General features: G+C 54.0%; 1 protein-coding gene across 5 annotated transcripts in view; it reads right to left on the bottom strand.

The window, feature by feature from the left end:
• Positions 1-16,566, bottom strand: part of MARK4 (microtubule affinity regulating kinase 4) — a 52,330-nt gene extending 35,764 nt beyond the window's left edge. Inside the window, exons 1-8 of one of the 5 annotated variants that reach the window (XM_055102950.2) lie at positions 16,195-16,531; positions 13,174-13,427; positions 8,643-8,843; positions 4,658-4,711; positions 4,457-4,505; positions 3,075-3,140; positions 2,914-2,984; positions 1,663-1,719 (exon numbers count right to left, since the gene is read on the bottom strand). In XM_055102950.2, the coding sequence (XP_054958925.1) occupies positions 1,663-1,719; positions 2,914-2,984; positions 3,075-3,140; positions 4,457-4,484 (222 nt within the window). In that variant the 5' untranslated portion in view covers positions 4,485-4,505; positions 4,658-4,711; positions 8,643-8,843; positions 13,174-13,427; positions 16,195-16,531. Of the gene's footprint in view, positions 1-1,662; positions 1,720-2,913; positions 2,985-3,074; positions 3,141-4,456; positions 4,506-4,657; positions 4,712-8,642; positions 8,844-13,173; positions 13,428-16,194 lie in introns of all 5 variants that reach the window. The other 4 variants (XM_003817533.6, XM_003817534.6, XM_008970746.4 and 1 more) reach the window with 4 other exon arrangements.
• Positions 16,567-20,651: the final 4,085 nt, after the last annotated feature.

Genomic DNA, 20,651 nt, shown 5'->3' with positions numbered 1-20,651 from the left:
CACCTGTAATCCCAGCAACTCAGAAGGCTGAGGCAGGAGAATCTCTTGAGCCCAGGAGTTCGAGACCAGCCTGGACAACAGAGTGAGATCCCTTGTCTACAAAAAAATCAAAAATTAGCCAGGCTTCGTGGCTCACACCTGTGGTTCCAGCTACCCAGGAGGCTGAGGTGAGAGAACTATTTGAGCCCAAGAGGTTGAGGCTACAGTGAGCTGTGATGGAACCATCACACTTCAGTATGGGCAACAAAAAAACAAAACAAAACAACAAAACCAACCCAGTCCTTCCTCACAGATAGTTCCAGAAGCACTTCCTTAAAGCACCTAGGATGCCACCTAGCACACAGGTGCTCACAAAACGACAGTCAAGACAACCGGATTTGAGCCAACCAAACGGTCAGCCACCTGGTCTTGGAGCGCGAGGCCTGAGACATGCAGCGGAAGGTGTGGAATGCGGACCCTGGGGCCACAGGTACTCGAGGAGGCTGCCTGGCTCAGCTCCTACAGGTAGCTGGGCTGGAGCCCCGTTGAGTCCCTTCCTGCCTGGTACTGGCCAAGGTGGCTTTTCTCTCAAAGCCCCTTCTCAGACTGGACACGGTGGCTCACATCTGTAATCCCAGCACTCTAGGAGACCAAGGCAGGTGGATCATCTGAGGTCATGAGTTCAAGAGCAAGCCTGGCCAACATGGTGAAACTCCGTCTCTACTAAAAATACAAAAATAGCTGGGCATGGTGACAGGCGCCTGTGACCTCAGCTACTCGGGAGGCTGAGGCAGGAGAATCGCCTGAGCCCGGGAGGCGGAGGTTGCAGCGAGCTGAGATGGGGCCACTACACTCCAGCCTGGGCAACAGTGTGAGACTCCATGTCAAAAATAAAAATAAAAACGAAGCCTTCTCAAGTTCTCAGATTCCCGGCCAGGTGCCGTGGCTCATGCCTGTAATCCCAGCACTTTGGGAGGCTGAGGCAGGCGGATCACAAGGTCAGGAGATCGAGACCATCCTGGCTAACACGGTGAAACCCCGTCTCTACTAAAAATATAAAAAATTAGCCGGGCTTGGTGGCGGGCGCCTGTAGTCCCAGCTACTTGGGAGGCTGAGGCAGGAGAATGGCGTGAACCTGGGAGGCGGAGCTTGCAGTGAGCGGAGATCGCGCCACTTCACTCCAGCCAGGGCGACAGAGTGAGACTCTGTCTCAAAAAAAAAAAAAAAAAAAAAAGTTCTCAGATTCCTGTGACTCGGGGACCCTGTGGGCAGAGTGACTCTGGGGCTCTGCAACCTAAATCCTCAAGGAGTCCTGAATGTCCTAAGGTCGGAGAATGCCAAGGTCCGAAAGGCTCTGAGAGCGACAAACCCCTTATCATGTCCCAGCGTCCTTATCCAACAGCCCTGTAGCATCCAGGGCCATTTTGGGACACTTTGTTTCTCCCTGCTTTGTTCACTCCTCCTGTCCCCTCCTCCCAATCCGCTCCCCCATCTGCTGGCCTTGTTTCTGCCACAAAAGCTTGGGAAAGGGTCAAGGGGGTGCTGGGTGTGGAGGGAGGAGCAGGAGGAGAAAAGGGCTGGAGGAATTTGCTGGAGGCCACGGGAACCATGGAGGGGTGGGGGCAGGGAGAAGTCTGTGGGCTGAGCTGTGGTCCCTGAGATCACAGCGGGTCGGGGGCTTACCTTCAGGTCCCTGTGTACAATATTTTTCTGGTGACAATAGTGCACAGCCGAAACAATCTGGGAGGGAGGGGGAAGGTTGGTTATTTGTGGGTCCCAAAACCCTCAGCCTCCCTCAGTGGACTGTGAAACCACTCACAGCTGGGCCCCAGGCCTCCCCAAGGCACAGCCTGAGATCTGGGGCCTCACACCCTGATTCAGTCACAGCAAGAGGTGCCCGTGGAACCTGGGCAGACACACGCCTCCCCCAGGACACCCCCATGCCCAGGGATGTCGGAACCAAGGCATGGGGACCAGCCTCTCTTGACCTTCACATCTGGAAACTCCCATGAGGATATCCCATACCTGTAGATAGACAGGCCGCCCCAACTCACCAGGGCTCATGGCCCTTGAGTTCAGGACAGCAGCGTCAAGGCAGAAACACCCTCACACCTGCACATCTTCCTAGCCGACATGCCCGGCACCCTCACACCTGCACATCTGCTTACCCCACATGCCCCGGCACCCTCACACCTGCATCTCCTCTTACCCCACACACCTGGCACCCTCACACACGCACATCTTCTTACCCCTCACGCCCCAGCACCCTCACACCCGCAACTCCTCTTACCCCACACCTGGGCACCCTCACACCTGCACATATTCTTACCCCACACCTGGCCCCCCCACACTCTTACACACCTGGGTGTCCTCACTACCACACACCTGGAAACCCATACATCTGGGCACTCGCACACCCGGGCACCCACATACCAGCATGCCCTAGTACCTACAAGCTTACACAACCACCCCTCAGCCCTCTCTTGCCCATCTACCTGGGGTGCCCTACACCCTCTTCCCCACACACCTACATACCTACATACCTGGGCACCCACATAGCTACTGCCCACACATCTTTTGAATCACACTCCGGCACACTCACACCTGGCACCCTGGCACCTTCGTGCCCCCATCACCCACACACCTACGTGCTGGGCACACCCACATGCCCTACACATGCAACACCTGCCCACCGGAGCGCCTTCATGCCCAAACATCCTCTCACCCACCCAACAGGGCACCTGCAAACCTACATCCGGATGCCCTCACATCTGGGCAACTATATGCCCAGCACACCCAGCTCTGCACCTTCACCCCTGCCCAGACTTAAGCCCCGCCCCCAGGTCACTGGACAGCCCAGACCATGCCCAGCTCTCAGACGCCCTCCCAGGGACCCAGGCACCCAGTCAGCCCCACCCTCAGCCCTGCCCCAACCTGTCGGAACTTGGCTCGAGCTTCCTTCTCCTTCATGCGGCCATGCGACACGAGGTAGTCAAACACTTCTCCTGCAGGGCAGAGGCCGAGCGGGGTCAGGGTCAGGTGCAGCGGCAGGGGGAGGTGGCACAGGGGCAGGGCGGAGAGGGTGGGCGGCTCACCAGCACTTGCGTACTCCATCACCAGGTACAGCGTCTTCTCAGTCTCAATCACCTCAAAGAGCTTCACTATAATGGTTGGGAACAGTGTAGGGCATTAGGGAGAAAGGGCCCCTCCTAACCTGTCCTCAGTAACTATGCAAATGTGCCAACCATAACACCCCCACCCCAACTCAACACTCAATGGCTCCCTACTGACAGCAAGATTTTCCAAACTCCTCAGCCCCCTCTACCACCCTTTCCACTTTCGTTTTTTTTTTTTGAGACGGAGTTTTGCTCTTGTTGCCCAGGCTAGAGTGCAATGGCGCGATCTCTGCTCACCCTCCCAGGTTCAAGCGATTCTCCTGCCTCAGCCTCCCGAGTAGCTGGGATTACAAGCATGCGCCACCATATCCGGCTAATTTTGTATTTTTAATAGATAAGGGGTTTCTCCATGTTGGTCATGCTGATCTCGAACTCCCAACCTCAGGTGATCCACCCGCCTCGGCCTCCCAAAGTGCTGGGATTACAGACGTGAGCCACCGCGCCCAGCCACCCTTTCCACTTTCTCTCTCACAAGAATGTCAGCTCCATGAGGCCAGAGATTTGTGTCTTGTTGTCTTCCCTGTTGTGTCCCCAGGGTCTGGCACATAGCGGCCACTCAATCAATAATTACTGAGTAAATGAATGAATGAATGAACAAATGCTGCAGCCACATCCAGGCGGAGCTAAACTCCGCTTCTCTCACTAAAGACCCCTCACTCCCGCCTCTGCCCAATGATAATGACAGTGAGGATGTTGATGCTGGTGGAAATAATTGGACCAAGTCCCATAGCTCAGCCCAAACTAAGCATTTTGGATGCATCATCTTTGTCAATCCTCACAATGACCTGGTAATAGGCCCTCTTATCACCCCTACTCCAGAAGAGAAAATAGAGGCTCAAAGAGGTTAAGTGACTTGCCCAAGGTCACACAGCAGTGATGCAACTATGAGAAACCAGGTCTCTAACTCTTTTTCTTTTTTTTTTTTTTGAGACGAAGTCTCGCTTTATTGCCCAGGCTGGGGTGCAGTGGTGCGATCTCAGCTCACTGCAACCTCTGGCTCCTGGGCTCAAGCAATTCTCCTGCCTCAGCCTCCCGAGTAGCTGGGATTACAGGCGCCCGCCACCATGCCCTGCTAATTTTTGTATTTTCAGTAGAGACAGGGTTTCACCATGTTGGTCAGACTGGTGTCGAACTCCTGACCTCAAGTGATCCACCCGCCTCAGCCTCCCTAAGTGCTGGGATTACAGGAGTGAGCCACTGCGCCTGGTGGGTCTCCAACTATTCTAACCACTGCCACCACCCCCAACTCCTTTGCAAGTGTTCCAGTTGGTGGCCTGCCCCTGCTCCCATACCCTCCTCACCGATGTTGGGGTGGTTTAGGCCCTTCATGATGCGGACTTCTCGGAACAGCTGGGCGTGGCCAGAAAGGAAGACAGAGGAGAGTGAGGGTGGGTGGCTTGGGGGATCCTTTCCCCAGCCGGGCCCCCGCAGGAGGGGTCAGGTGGGTCACCCGGCTGTGCCGGAAGCCTGGCTCCTGCTCTCCCCCGTCTCCCCAGCCTCACCTTCTGCAGGCTGCTGGGATTCAGCTGGGTTTTGTCGATGATCTTGATGGCAACCTAGAGGGGGAGGAAAGGAGGAGGGACGGTCAAGGTGCCACAAGCCCCACTGGATATGGTGGCTCAGGCCTGTAATCCCAGCATTTTGGGAAGACCAAGGCGGGAGGATCACTTGAGGCCAGGAGTTCGAGACCAGCCTGGTCAACACGACGAAACCCTGTCTTTACTAAAAATACAAAAATTAGCCAGGTGTGGTAGCAGGCACCTGTAATCCCAGCTACTCTGGAGGCTGAGTTGGAAGAATCGCTTGAGCCTGGGAGGCAGAGGTTGCAGTGAGCCAAGATGACGCCATTGCACTCCAGCTGGCCCAGCTCAGATCACCCTGGGATATCCTTCCTTTGCCCCCTCTCCCAGAAGAGCCCTCACTCTGGGCCATACCCTGTGGATGGGGAACTCAGGGCCTCAGGGCCTTTGCACAAGCTGTCCTCACTGTCTCCACTGCCACCCTCACTTCTGCAGAGAAATATCCTTATTCCACAGCAGGGCCTGGCTGACGCTGCTCCAGAGCTGCCTGAGTGGATGTGGGCATGGACGAGACCTTGAGGGGATCCCTTTGTGAGGGCAATGAAGATCACTGGCCCATCACATCTTTGTTTTGAACAAATGAACAGTGGAATAAATAACAACTGGTTAACATGCACTAAGCCCTCACTACAAGGACTATGCGCTTTACAAATGAGAACTCTTAATCCTCACAACAACCTGTGAGATAAGTGCTAGGATTATCCCTCCCATTCTCCGCACCCACTCCACCCCCCCGCCCCCTTTTCTTTTGGAGGCAGAGTCTCGCTGTGTCTCCCAGGCTAGAGTACAGTGGTGTTACAGTGGTGTGATCATAGCTCACTGTAACCTTGACCTCCTGGGCTCAAGTGATCCTCCCACCTCAGCCTCCCAAGTAGCTGGGACCACAGGCACATGCCACCAACATTTGACTAACAGGATTATCATCATTTTACCAACAGGGAAACTGAGGCACAGAGCTGTTTAGTCATTTGGCCAAAGTTATATGGCCAGTAAATTGTAATAAGTTGTGGGCCAGATTTGAACTTATGCAGCCTGATGGAATCTACCTCTTAAACACAACTTTTAAAACAGCTTTGAGATACATCATGGGGAGGAAATCAGAATGTCATTGAACTCTCCTTATACTTCTTTTGCAGTGAAACTTTTTTTTTTTTTGAGACAGTTTCCCTCTTGTTGCTCAGGCTGGAGTGCAATGGCGCGATCTTGGCTCACCGCGACCTCCACCTCTCAGGTTCAAGGGATTCTCCTGCCTCAGCCTCCCGAATATCTGGGATTACAGGCATGCGTCACCACGCCTGGCTAATTTTGTATTTTTAGTAGACACGGGGTTTCTCCATGTTGGCCAAGCTGGTCTTGAACGCCGAACATCAGGTGATCTGCCTTCCTGAGCCTCCCAAGGTGCTGGGATTACAGGCGCTCGCTGAGCCACCGCACCCAGTCTGCAGTGAAACTTTTATTTTTAAAACAGAGATGAGGCCAGGTCCCTCTCAGAAACCCCTGGAACCAGATCCACATATAGGGAACCATGTGTTCTTCATGGAAGAGAGAGCCCCTTAGCTTTTCTCATATTCTCACGAATGTGTTTTTAAAAATTTTATCAAACACTTTTTATGCCAGTATTGAGACGATCATATGGTTTCTCTTCTTTAATCTGAGAATGTGGTGAAGTACATGAATAAATTGTCAAAGGGAAAAGAACTTTGCATTCCTGAGATAAAGCCAGTTTTGTCATCACACAGCTTTCTTTAATTGATTTGCCAGGTTCTGTTTGTTAATATTTTGTATAAGATTTTTGTACCTATGTTCACCAGATTGGCCTGTAATTTTGTTTCTTGTCTGGTTTTGCTCTTAAGGACAAACTAGCGCATAAAAACCAGTCAGGCAGTGGCAGTTCTTTCTTTAGTCTCTGGAAGAACTGGCATAAAATGTGAACATCTGGTAGGATTTGCCTGTAAGACCATCGGGGCCTGGTGTCTTTTGCGTGTATGGTGTAGACAGCGTGAGGGCAGGGGAGAGCCCGTCCAAGACAGGATAATTCATTCCAATCATTTCTCTGAAGTTGAAGGAGGGGTGGGGAAATCATGAAATCACCCACCATTCCTTTTCCTCTAAGTGAGTTAGAGACCTCATATCTAGGCTGCAAAGCCTGTGTGGGCCCTTTTTGCAATAATGTCACCATACTCAGCACAGATGCCTGCTCTGGAAGAGGAGGTGGGGAGAGTGAGGCTGTGTGTAACTGAGAATACAACATAAATAAACCTGCTGTGTTCTCCAGATCACAGGAAGATTTCAAGGAACCAAAGTCCACCCTTAAAACAGAGAGGCAGCTCAGGTTTATTTATTTTTTATTTTTTATTTATTTACTTTTTATTTATTTATTTATTATTTATTTTTTGAGATGGTCTTGCTCTGTCACCCAGGCTGGAGTGCAGTGGCACAATCTCGGCTCACTGCGGCCTTCGCCTCCTGGGTTCCAGTGATTCTCCTGCCTCAGCCTTCCAGGTAGCTGGGCTTACAGGCACCCACCACCACACCCAGCTAATTTTTGTATTTTTTTTTTCAGTAAAGATGGGGTTTTGCCATGTTGGCCAGGCTGGTCTCGAACTCCTGACCTCAGGTGATCCACCTGCCTCAGCCTCCCAAAGCGCTGTGTTTGTAAGTATGAGCCACTGCACTCGGCCAATTTTTTTTTTTTTTTTTTTGAGACAAAGTCTCGCTCTTATTGCCCAGGCGGAATACAGTGGCGCGATCTTGGCTCATTGCAACCTCCGCCTCCTGGGCTCAAGCAATTCTCCTGCCTCAGCCTCCCAAGTAGCTGAAATTACAGGTGCCTGCTATCACACCAAGCTAATCTTTATATTTTTAGTAGAGACGGGGTTTTACCATGTTGGCCAGGCTGGTCTTGAACTCCTGACCTCAGGTGATCCACTTGCCTTGGCCTCCCAAAGTGCTGGGACTATAGGAGTGAGCCACCGCGCCCAGCCTTTCTATTTTTTTTTTTTTTTTTTTTTTGAGACAGAGTCTCGCTCTGTCACCCAGGCTGGAGTGCAGTGGCATGATCTTGGCTCACTGAAACCTCTGCCTCCTGGGTTCAAGCGATTCTCCTGGCTCAGCCTCCTGAGCAGCTGGGATTATAGGCATGTGCCACCACGCCCAGCTAATTTTTGTATTTTTAGTAGAGACAGGGTTTCATCATGTTGGTCAGGCTGGTCTCGAACTCCTGACCTCAAGCAATCCACCTGCCTCAGCTTCCCAAAGTACTGGGATTACAGGCATAAGCCACCGTGCCCAGCCCTCTTTTATTTTATTTTATTTTTATTTTTTGAGATAGGGTCTCACTCTGTTACCCAGGCTGGAGTGCAGTGGTGAGGTCACACCTCACCGCAGCCTCAAACTCCTGAGCTCAAGCGATCCTCCCGCCTCAGCCTCCCAAGTAGCTGGGACCACAGGCACACACCACCGCACCCAGCTAATTTTTAAAAAAAATTATTTATTTTTTAGTGGAGACAAAGTGTTGCTATGTTGCCCAGGCTGGTCTCAAACTCCTGAGCTCAAGGAATCCTCCTACCTTGGCCTTTCAAAGTGCTGGGATTACACGTATGAGCCAACGCATCCGGCCACAGCTCAGGTTTATCTACAAAAGCCGCATGCATCCCTAGCAACGCACACATTGGACTGCCTGTGATCTGAGATTTCCCGGCAATTTCAGGGATACCTGAAATTAGTTCTTTTCCCATGGGGGTGGTTCTGGGAACATCGGAGATATTGTGACCTGTCCCATAGAGAGTCGAGAACTTACCTGAGGCCACAAAGCAAACCCAGGGCCAATCCTGACCTCTATCGACATACACCGAAGACCTGGTCCCACAGGGACCTGCCCCGAGCCCCACCCTGTGCCCATACTCACCTCCCGACCAGTGAGGATGTGCCGAGCCAGCTTGACTTTGGCAAAGTTGCCCTTCCCAATGGTCCTCAGCAGGCGGTAGTTGCCCACGTGGGGCTGCTCCTCGGGACAGGAGGCGATGGAGTTCCGGCAACGGGCACCCAGTGAGCGGCTGGACCAGGACGGGCCTTTGTCCGAGGAGCGGCCACTGCCCAAGGTGCCATGCTGGGCGGGGGAGATGGAGCATGAGCTATCCAATCCCACCTTCTGTGGAACCCGTGGGCTAGTGCACTTAACTTGAGGCCTGGCTACCGGCCCCTCCGTGGCCCTTTTCAAACTCAGGCCCCAGAGAGCCAAGCATCCTTCATCTTTCTCTACAAAAAGACGCCTCCAGGAACAAAAGCCCCCATGTCCCCCAAAGCTGCAACATCCAGGGCCCCAGGCATCACACCCCTTCTTCAACCCTCACTGCAGTCTGACTACCCCCAACCTCCTTGTCTTTTTTTTTTTTCCTTGGGATGGAGTCTTGCTCTGTCACCCAGGCTGGAGTGCAGTGGCACGATCTCAGCTCACTGCAACCTCTGCCTCCCGGGTTCAAGCCATTTTCCTGCCTCAGCCTCCCGAGCAGCTGGGATTACAGGCGTGCACCATCATGCCTGGCTAATTTCTGTATTTTTAGTAGAGACGGGGTTTCACCATGTTGACTAAGCTGGTCTCGAACTCCTGACTCAGGTGACCCACCTGCCTCGGCTGTACAGATTACAGATGTGAGCCACCGCATCCAGCCCCAACCTCCTTTTCTAATTACACACATACCTCAGAGATATCGCAAGTTTGGTTCCAGACCACCACAATAAAGCAAATACTGCAAAAAAGCAATGCACATGAATCTTTTGGATTCCCAGTGCATATAAAAATTATGGGCCAGGTGGCCAGGTGCAGTGGCTCAGGCCTGTAATCCCAGCACTTTGGGAAGCTGAGGTGGGTGGATCATGAGGTCAGGAGTTCGAGACCAGCCTGGCCAATATGGTGAAACCCCATCTCTACTAAAAAAATACAAAAATTAGCCAGGCATTGGCACACGCCTGTAATCCCAGCTACTCTGGAGGCTGAGGCAGGAGAATCACTTGAACCTGGGAGGCAGAGGTTGTAGTGAGCCGAGATCGCTCTACTGCACTCTAGCCAGAGTGATAGAGTGAGACTTGGTCTTAAAAAAAAAAAAGGCCAGGCATGGTGGCTCACACTTGTAATTCACACTTTGGGAGGCCGAGGCGGGCAGATCACAAGGTCAGGAGATTGAGACCATCCTGGCTAACACGGTGAAACCCCATCTCTACTAAAAATACAAAAAATTAGCCAGGCGTGGCAGTATGCGCCTGTAGTCCCAGCTACTTGGGAGGCTGAGGCAGGAGAATGGCGTGAACCCAGGAGGCGGAGCTTGCAGTGAGCCGAGATCGCGCCACTGCACTCCAGCCTGGGTGACAGAGCGAGACTCTGTCTCAAAAAAAAAAGAAAAAAAATATTATGGGCCAGGCAAGGTGGCTCACGCCTGTAATCCCAGCACTTTGGGAGGCCAAGGCAGGTGGATCACCTGAGGTCAGGAGTGTGAAACTTGCCTGGCCAACACGGGGAAACCCCGTCTCTACTAAAAATACAAAAATTAGCCGGACATGGTGACGCGCACCTGTAATCCCAGCTACTCAGGAGGCTGAGGCAGGAGAATCGCTTGAACCAGGGAGGCAGAGGTTGCAGTGAGCTGAGATCGCGCCACTGCACTCCAGTCTGGGTGACAGAGTGGGACTCCATCTCAAAAAAAAAAAAAAAAGAGAGAAAGAAAAATTGTGTTTACATCATACTGTAGTCTACTGAGTGTGCAATAATAGCATTACAGCTATAAAAACAATGTACATACTTTAATTGTATAATACTTTCTTGTTAAAAGATGCTAACAATCATCTGAACCTTCAGTGAATCACAATAAAACAAAATCATTGACAAGGCGGGAGGATTGCTTGAAGCCAGGGAGTTTGAGACCAACCTGGGCAATGAAGCGAGACACCCGTCTCTAGAAAAACTTAAAAAAAAAAAAATTAGCTAGGCATGGTGGCATATGCCTATAGTCCCAGCTACTCAGGGGGCTGAGATGGGAAGATCGCTTGAGCCCCAGGAGGTTGAGGCTGCAGTGAGCTATGATCATGCCACTGCACTCCAGCCTGGGCAACAGAGCAAGACCCTGTCTCTAAAAAAAAAAAAAAGGAAAAACATCACTGATATCAGATCACCATAACAGCTATTATAATAATGATGAAAAAGTTTGAAATACTGTGTGAATTACCGAAATGTGACAGAGACACAAATTGTGCACAGGCTGTTGGAAAAATGGAGCCTACAGGCTTGCTCAACACAGGGTCGTCAGAAACCTTCAATTTGTAGAAAACACAGTATCTGTGAAGCTCAATAAGGCAAAGTGCGAAAAAGCAGGATATGCCTGTCCTGGAGCCTGGATCAACTCTACAATATTTTGCTCTAAATGAGGCTGCCCTCAACCCCAATCAACGCTGACCTCAATCTGGACTCGAGGCTCCTCCTCCACCACCACTGGTCCTGACATGCTATTTTACCCATCAACCGTCCCCTCTCCAGCCCCCAAATTCTACTTCAAACCCAAATGTCAACATTTGATTCCCAGTGGAATGCCCCTAACATTTGATTCCAATCACTGTTACCCCAGATTGGACTCCAAACATTGTAACCAAGTCTTATTTTTTTTCTTTTTGACACCGAGTTTCACTCTTGTTGCCCAAGCTGGAGTACAGTGGCCCAATCTGGCTCACTGCAACCTCTACCTCCTGGGTTCAAGCGATTCTCCTGCCTCAGGTTTCCCGAGTAGCTGGGATTACAGGCATGTGCCACCACACCTGGCTAATTTTGTATTTTTAGTAGAGACGAGGTTTCATCATGTTGGCCAGGTTGGTCTTGAACTCCTGATCTCAGGTGATCCACCCACCTCGGCCTCCCAAAGTGCTGGGAATACAGGCCTGAGCCACCATCCCCTGCAGGGTAACCAAGTCTTTCACTGGCCCTGAGACCTGGTTGAATCCCTGTTATCCTCCTTCCATGGGAAACATTGTTGCTTCTGCCACCCCCTGAAACACCCAGGGCTTGAGAAGCGCCCTGACTTGCTGTCTCCCACACCATGGCTTCTCTCCTCCTGATGTTCTGTTCCTACTGTCCTGTCCCTCCCTGGCCTCTCTCCCCCGCAGGTCACCTGCCTGCTCTGAGCTGCCCTGGCCTGATTGGAAGCCCCAGGGACTGTGTCTCCCTTTCAGGGCTGGGGCTCAGGGTGCCTGAGGCCTCCCGCCAAGGCAGTTCTGCCTGTGCCCTTCCGGCTGGGAGTGGGAAGCAGGAGGACAACAGGAGGGGAGGAAGAAAGGCCAAGAGGCTGATGGGCTGGGGGCCCAAGTCTCTGAGAAAGACACTGCCGGGCCACTTGATAGCAACGAAAACTAACATTTAATTAATGCTGGTCATTGATGCAATATGAGGCCATTACCACACTATCATCTCCATTTTACAGGTGGGGAAACTGAGACCCGGACCCACCATCTGAACCCAAACAGTTTCCACCAGTATTTTTTTTTTTTCCTTTGGCAGAGTTTCACTCTTGTTGCCCAGGCTGGAGTGCAATGGCACGATCTCAACTCACTGCAACCTCCACCTCCTGGGTTCAAGCAATTCTCCTGCCTCAGCCTCCCGAGTGGCTGGGATTACAGACGCCCGCCACCACGACCGTCTAATTTTTGTATTTTTAGTAAAGAGGGGGTTTCACCATGTTGGCCAGGCTGGTCTTGAACTCCTGACCGCAGGTGATCCGCCCACCTCGGCCTCCCAAAGTGCCGGGATTACAGGCGTGAGCCACCATGCCCAATAGTTTCCACCAGACTTGATGCTCTTCTCTGTCACAATACCACACTGCCTCTCACACCGGAACCTTTTTTTTTTTTTTTGAGACAGGGTCTTGCTCTGTTACCCAGGCTGAAGTGCAGTGGTGTAATCAAGGCTCACTGGTGCCTCAACTGCCTGGGTTCAAGCAAATCCTCCCACCTCAGGCTCCTGAGTAGCTGGGACCACAGGAGTGCACCACCACACACAGCTGATTTTAAAATTTTTTTGTAGAGATGGAGTCTTGCTATGTTGTCCGGGCTAGTCTTCAGCTCCCAGGCTCAAGCCATCCTCCTGCCTGGGTCTCCTAAAGTTCTGGGATTATAGGTGTGAGCTACCACGCTGGGTCATGAACCATTTCTACAAAGCAGCTCATGCTATGGACCAAGTCCTGTGTAAACAGGTAACTCGCCTACACTTAATTCCTGCAGTAGCCCAGGGAACGACTCCATGTTCCAGCAGAGAAACTGAGCCTTGGAGAGGGAAGGTGCCATGTGAAGGTCACACAGTCCATTCACAGGGGCAGAAAGACAACCTCCCCACGGCTGGGCAGTTCCAACCACCACGGCCAGGGCTCTAACCACGCGTCCGCCACTGCCTGCCGTGCCCTCACCCTGGCCTCCGATGTGGGTCCAATTATGATCTGCAGTCTTCAGATGGGGACACCCAGGCTCAGGCAGGGGGAGTCCCTCCCCCAAGGTCACAGGGCAGATGGAGCAGAGTGCTGGGATGCGAACCCTGGCCTGCTGATTCCTCCTGAGTGCTGAGCCAGGCTTCCCCACAGGCCCAGGCTTCTTCCCAGGAGAGACCAGGAAGGCAGGTGGAGATCCTGGAGATAAGGCCTCCGATCCCCACCGAGATAAGGACCTGGAGAAGAACCCCTGTCAGGTGGCGCCAGGGCAGCCAGCTGGAGGTGGGATGGCACCACGCTGAAGGCAGCATGGCTGAGGGACCCCTGCGAGGGGCAGCTGGGGCAGTGGGTGACAAAGCCCCTGGGGGCCGGGGGTGGGAGCTAAAATTGGCCTGCACCACCAGCTGGCCTGGCTCCCTCCCGCCCGGCTGGCGCCCCAACACCCGGGCCTGTTGCTAGGGAACCTGGGGAGGCTGGCCCCCTGGTGGGGGGCCCTGGAACTTGGGGTGGGGGAGCATGACCCCACGTGGCTGTAGCCATGGTAACCAGGTAACAGGAGAGGGGGCTGCAACCTCCCATTCCAGAGGCAGGCAAGTGACTCCCCACCAGGACTGACAGGCAGGTCTTAGTGACAAGAGTTGGAGGAGAGAAAAGGGGATTAGCCATCCTCAAATCCGCACCATGCACGCATCTTAACAACCCAGGGAACAGCAAGTCGTCATTAGGCGTTCCACTTAACAGACAAGGAAACCAAGGCTCAGAGAGGTAAGGTTACTTGCCCGAGGTCACACAGCTAGGGAGGGACAGAAACAGGATGTGAACCCAAGTTTATCTGAACAATTAAAGTAGCACTAATAACCACAACAGCCACGACACATGCCAGGCCCTGTGCACCTTAGTCACATCACATCGCTGGCTCCTGCAAACATCCCTAACAGTGGGGGGCCATCATCAACCCGATTTAGAGATAAGGAAACTGAGGCTGCAAGCTGGGAGTGAATCTGCAGGCTCACTCAACAACTAATAACAGCCCTGAGCTGAGAATCCACGGGCTGTCTGACTCATACCCACAGCCACAATAGCAGCTGGCATTTGTGGAGTGCTTCCTAGGTGCCAGCCTTCGCCTGAATCGAGTAAGCCTTGGAGGCACTCAAGCGGTCACCCCTATTTTCCAGGGCAGGAAACTGAGGCTCAGAAAGGGAGAACTGGTTGTCTGAGGACACAAGGCAAACCAGCTGGCCATGTCAGCATTGGAACCCAGGACTGTGGAGCCCCTGGCACCTCACTGTAGATTGTAGTGACCAAGGAACAGAGGTGGTAGGCATTTCATTAGACTCCAAATTGGAGTTCTGGCCCATAGTGATGATGCGGGGTGGTCTCTGTGAGGGAGGGATCTGCAAGATGAGGAAGGGACAGATATAAATCTCTCTGATGGTGTGTGTGTGGGGGGGGTGGGGGGGTCTGTCGGAGGTGAGGGAAACAGGGGGAAGGGGAACAGGGACCTGGCAGAAGGATTTGGAGAAAGGCACAAAGATCCCAGGTGGGGAGAAGTCTAGGATTGGGTGGTGGGCAGGTCTTTGGAAGTGATCAGTGATCAGAGACACAGGAGATGGGGAGGGGCCTCTCTGGGAAGCAGTGTAGGGGCGGGGGCACCTGGGAATGGTGGAAAGTGACAAAGCCATGGGGGCAGTGGAAGTCAGAGGCCAGGAATCCCTGGGTCTTGGGGAAGCTCCTAGGAATCAGAGAAGGGGGTTTCTAGGAGAAGTCCTTGAAACCAGAGAAGGGTCTGAGGGGCCTGGAAGTATGGGGTAGGAACTTCTTGGGCAAGGAGCAGCCCAGATGAATAAAGGCTGAGCCCTGGGGAAGGTCAAGGGGTCTAGAAATTTGGGGAGAAAGCTTCCAGCAGATTGACCCAAGGGAAAAGGGCTTGAAGCCAGGGCAAGATGAGAGGCTTCAGGTCCAGGAGTTTTCTGGAAGAAGGATCTGGGGCCAGGCCCTGTAGCTGAGGAAGGCCTCTGAAGCTGAGGAGGGGGCTTCCTTGGAAGGCCAGACTCCCAGCAAGGAAGGGGGAGGCCCTGGGGCAGGAGAAAGGACGGTGGTTTGTGGGGAAGGGGTCTGAGTTTGGCCTAGTAGGGGGTCCAGAGGTTGGGGGTTGGGGAAGGGGCTGCCTGAAGCTGAGAAGTTGATAGAGGGCGGATGAGGCCTGGAGTCAGACTGGTCCAGGGCCTAGAAATACCAGCCTGGGTGAGGTGAGGGCCTGGAAGTTGGAGGCCAAGGCTTCCTGGGAGAGGAAGAGACCAGAAAGGGTCCAGGTGGCATCTGGGGGCCCCGGGGTGCTGGGATCTAGGGACAGGGCTGCTTGGAAGATGGGGACCAGGCCTGGGACGGGAGAGACCTTGAAGAAGCCAGAAAAGGGCCGGGGCCCAGGAGAGGTGGAAACCAGCTTCCTGCCAGGGGCTGCCCACAGGCGCCCTGGGTGCGTCCTGGAGGGGCAGAGGGCTGGGAATAAGAGGAGGGGGGCTCCTGGGGAGCCGGCACCCAGCTCCAGACAGGGAAGGCCGGAGCCAGAGGCAGGACTGGGCCAGGCCCTGCTGAGAGTGCCAGGGCCGGGCCTTGGGGGGTCAGGGGCCCTGCAAATCCGGGAGGGGGCGAGGTGTCGGACGCGGACGGCCTGGAGGGGAAAGGGCTTAGCACAGGCAAGAGAAGGGAGGGGCTCCTGGAAGCAGGGGAGGGGGCTTCCTGGAGGGAACAGACCCGAGCGGAAGCGGTCTGCACGGGGACAAGAGAGGGGTCCCGAGAGAGGGGCGCCCCCAGGGGTCGGGCTGGGCTGGAAAAGGTGGGGAGGGTGGAGAGGCCTGGAAGTCCGGGAGGGGTCGAGAGGTGACGAGCCGGGTCGGGCCCAGGAAACGAGGGTAGGGGCCCGCGGGGCGAGGGGTACAACGGGGAGAAGGGTTTGGCGGCTGGACCCAGCCAGGGCTCCCCAAGGGGCCGGGCCCCACTCACCGTGTCCGAGTTCCGATCGTTGCCCGGGGCCAGCACCGTCCGCGAAGACATCTTCTCCGGGTCCCGGGGGGCAGGGGCGGCCGGGTGGGGGGGGCGGGGGTCCCAGGGTCCCCTCTCTTCCCCTCCCCCCCCGCCGGCCTGGGGACGCGAGCTCAAAAGCTGGACGCCGAGAACGCCCGGGTCCGCGCGGCGGGAGAGGGAGCAGGGCGGGGGAGGGGAAGGGACGCCGAGGGTCCTAGTGGCCCCGTGCAGCGGGGACCCCGGGCGCCATGGGGGCGGCGGGCAGGCGGGCGGGCGGGGGCCGCGGAGGGGGCGCGGAGCCGGCCCAGGCGGCGGCGTAGGGAGGCGGTGGAGGGGCTGGGGAGGGAGGAAGGGACGTCAGGGGGAGGGGCGGGCAGGGCGGGGCGCCGGGACCCCGCCCCCCGCCGCCGGCCCTTAAAGGCGCAGGCCCGGGCTGGTCCGGGGCGCCGGGGGCTCCGGGGGCGGAGGCGGGTCTGGGCGCGCCGGCGGGGAGCGTGTTCTCGCCCGAGACGAGAGGCGAACTGGAGAGGAGAGAAGGGGAGAGAGAGGCCGGGGCAGAGCGCCAGAGACGCAGAGAGAGAGATCGAGAGACGTAGAGATAGAGAGACACAAAGAGAGAGAGACGAGTTACAAAAGGGTGGAGAGAGAGGCGCAAGGAGATGAAGGAAGAGCCAGATGACAGAGAGAGAGACGCAGGGAGACAGAGACAGAGAGACCCAGAGACGCAGAGGGACAAAGACTGAGAGAGACCCCCCCACACACACACAGGGAGAGACAAAGAGGTACAGAGACGTAGAGATCTGTGAAGAGATGGAGATAAAGGGACTGAGCCAGAGAAGACCCCAGAAGCGCTGCCCACATTGTCCCTCCCCCTGGCCCATTCTCTCCCCAGTTGGCGGGGGTGGGGAGCGGGGGAAGCTCTCCCCTCGGAGGCCTAAGAGTGGGGTGGGTGAAGGGGATGGTGTGCGGGGCTTGGCCACTGCTGAGGGCTCAGTGACCTCCCTAGTCAGGCTGCCTCCACTCACCCACATAGCTCCAGACCCCCAGGTTGGGGCTGCAGCATCCACTCCTTTGCACCCCAGCTGGGGTGTGGGGACCCTCTCTGTCCACCTGTATGACCCGGGGCAAGCACTTGCCCTTTCTGGGCTTCACTTTCCCAGTTTGTAAAGTGAGAGGAAGAATCCGTGTGTTGCTCACTGGCAGGTGCGAAGGAACCCTGTGCAGGTATTCGCCTGCAGGGCACAGCCACTCCCCATGCGGGCAGGCTGAGACCAGAGAGGACAAGAGCCTCTCGGAGGCCACACAGCGCTGTGGGGACCATCCATGCTCTGTGGACCAGGGTGGGATGAAAGAAAGACAGGCATTACATAGTCTTGGCCTGGGAGTCACATGGTTTTGGGAAGGGGTCTGTGCCCTGCCTTCTTCTATCTGAGGCTTATTTTCCTGAGCCTCAGTTTCCCCTTCTAAAACAGCAGTGTGCTGGATCTGGCTGGAGCGAGCTGATTGTTATGTCTCAGGAATTTTGGAACTGGTTGTTAAACACAGCCATTATTAAAAATTAAATTATGCAAACATACAATTAAATTACATTAAAGGTACAAGTAATACATACTCATCACGTCCTAATTATCTTACTACATTTGCCATTATCTGTGATCTTGAGGTTACTTACGTCTATTGTAGCTGCACAGTAAAATTACTATATAATGGGGGGCAAAAATGCCATGTGATATCACCTTGGTAGCTTGAAATTAGCCACAGTGGGAATATTTACACCATGGAAATTGGCAAATGCTACAAATTAAGGCTCCACACCCCCACCTGCAGAGAGCTGGGGGTGTTTTGTTTTGCTTTGCTTTGTTTTGTTTTTGAGACAGGGTCTCACTGCATTACCCAGGCTAGAGTGCAGTGGCACGATTATGGCTCACCGCAGCCTGGACATCCCCGGCTCAAGCAATCCTCCCAGCTCAGCCCCACCAAGTCACTGGGACTACAGGTGTGCACCACCACGCCCAGCTAATTTTTTGTAGCCATATTGCCCAGGCTGATCTCCAACTCTCAGGCTCAGGCAATCCTCCCACTTCGGCCTCCTAAAATGCTGGGACTACCCTGCACTCAGCCAAAAGCTGGTTGTGAAAGCACAGCACTGCTTGATACTATGAGCAACACAGACTCATGGCAGTTGCCCTTGTGCCAGGCTCTGAGCAGTTTCTCCTTTCTGCCACCCCAGGAGGTAGGGAGCATCTTTATCAATCCCATTTACAGATGAGGAAACAGAGGCCCAAGGAAGGGAGAAACGTCACACGCTGAAGGTCACACGGCAAATTAGTGGCAGGGCTACAATTTGAATCCAAGTGTTCCCAAGTTCCAGAACTTGGACCCTCTCTCAACCACTGTGGTTTCCTGTCGCCGAAAAATAATAGCAGCAACCTCAGGCTGCTACTATTTTTATTTGTCAATTTGTTTATATTTATTTGTTATTTTAATTTGTTACTGCTAACAAATAAATGAGAATCTTTGAGTAAAGTGCTTCACAGGGGACCAGATTCAAAATTCATATGTGGGGACATTATTATTACTATTTGGCAAATATGGCCCGAGGAGCCTCAGGGACAGTGGCAGAGAGGGTGGAGTTCCGGGGTAGTGTTCTAGACGTACTGTGATCCCAAGGACGCCGCAGGGTGAAAGTGGGGGTCTTGGGGGTAGGCTAGAGGGGCTGAGCGCCCCCAACCCGTTCCCTGCATTGGCGCTGAGAGCTGCAGTTCTACCGTGCACCACACGGGGGCAGCCGATCACCTCCCTACACGCGCCCCACACACTCCAGGGTCCACCCCTGCCCTCCCTTCCCCAACAGCGTCCCCACCCCATTTCCCAGATGTGGGGGGACTGAGGCTTACAGAGAGGGAGGCTGCAAAGTGGATGAACCTTGAAAACAGCATGTGGCCGGGCGCGGTGGCTCACGCCTGTAATCCCAGCACTTTGGGAGGCCGAGGCGGGCGGATCACGAGGTCAGGAGATCGAGACCACGGTGAAACCCCGTCTCTACTAAAAATACAAAAAATTAGCCGGGCGCGGTGGCGGGCGCCTGTAGTCCCAGCTACTCAGGAGGCTGAGGCAGGAGAATGGCGTGAACCCGGGAAGCGGAGCTGGCAGTGAGCTGAGATCACGCCACTGCACTCCAGCCTGGGCGGCAGAGTGAGAATCCGTCTCAAAAAAGAAAAAAGAAAACAGCATGTTTAGCGAAAGAAGTCAGACGCAAAAGACCACTTACTGTATGCTTCCATTCATATGAAATATTCAGAATTGGCAAATCCATAGACAGAAAGTAGATTAATGGTTGCCAGGGGTTGGAGGCTGGGGAATGAGAAATGACTGCTGATGGGTACCAGGTTTCTTTTTGGGGTGATGAGAATGTTCTGGAATTAAATAGTGGTGACGCTTGCTGCAACCTTGTGAATATACTAAAACCTACCGGACTCTGTTTGAAAAGGGTGAATCTTACGTATGTGAATTGTATTTCCATAAAAAATAATAATAAATTTTAAAAAGGGGGCTGGACGCGGTGACTCACACCTGTAATCCCAGTACTTTGGGAGGCCAGAACGGGAGGATCACTTGAGCCAGGAGTTCGAGACCAGCCTGGGCAACATAGTGAGACCCTGTCTCTAAATTAAAATAAAAAAAATAATTTTTAAAAAGGAGGGGGACGGGCACGGTGGCTCACGCCTGTAATCCCAGCCCTTTGGGAGGCTGAGGCGGGCAGATCACGAGGTCAAGAGATCGAGATCATCCTGGCTAACACAGTGAAACTCTGTCACTACTAAAAAAAATACAAAAAATTAGCCGGGCGCTTGCCACCTGCAATCCACGCCACTGCACTCCAGCCTGGCGACAGAGCAAGACTCCGTCTCTAAATAAATAAATAAATAAGGCGGGGTGGAAATCCTGCACGATCCCAGTACATGATGGGCCACTGCTGACCATGGGTCCACGGTGCAGAGGCCGAGCTGGGGGGCAAGGCCTGTTCCTCCGCCTCCCGACCTGGTCATCCAGCTAGCCCTTCCTCCACAACCTATGTCTGGTGAATTCATTCCTTCAGCTGGGGCATTCAGACCTTTGAATCTTAACCCTTGGATCCAGGAGGGAGCTGTGATCCCTAAGCCCAGCCCCCGATCCTAATGTTGACCCCAACCCTGATCCCAGCCTGGACTTTGCCTAGGCCAGTGATCACGCATCCCCCTCAGGCTGTGCCTGAGCACTTGAACACAGTTTATCTTATTTATTTATTTGTTTGTTTGTTTGTTTGAGATGGAGTCTCACTCTGTCTCACAGGCCGGAGTGCAGTGGCACAATCTCGGCTCACTGCAACCTCTGCCTCCTGGGTTCAATCGATTTCTTCCCTCTCAGCCTCCCGAGTAGCTGGGATTACAGGTATG

This window comes from Pan paniscus, chromosome 20 (genome assembly GCF_029289425.2).
Source record: "Pan paniscus chromosome 20, NHGRI_mPanPan1-v2.0_pri, whole genome shotgun sequence".
NCBI lineage: Eukaryota > Metazoa > Chordata > Mammalia > Primates > Hominidae > Pan > Pan paniscus.
This window is presented reverse-complemented; position numbering and strand designations above follow the sequence as displayed.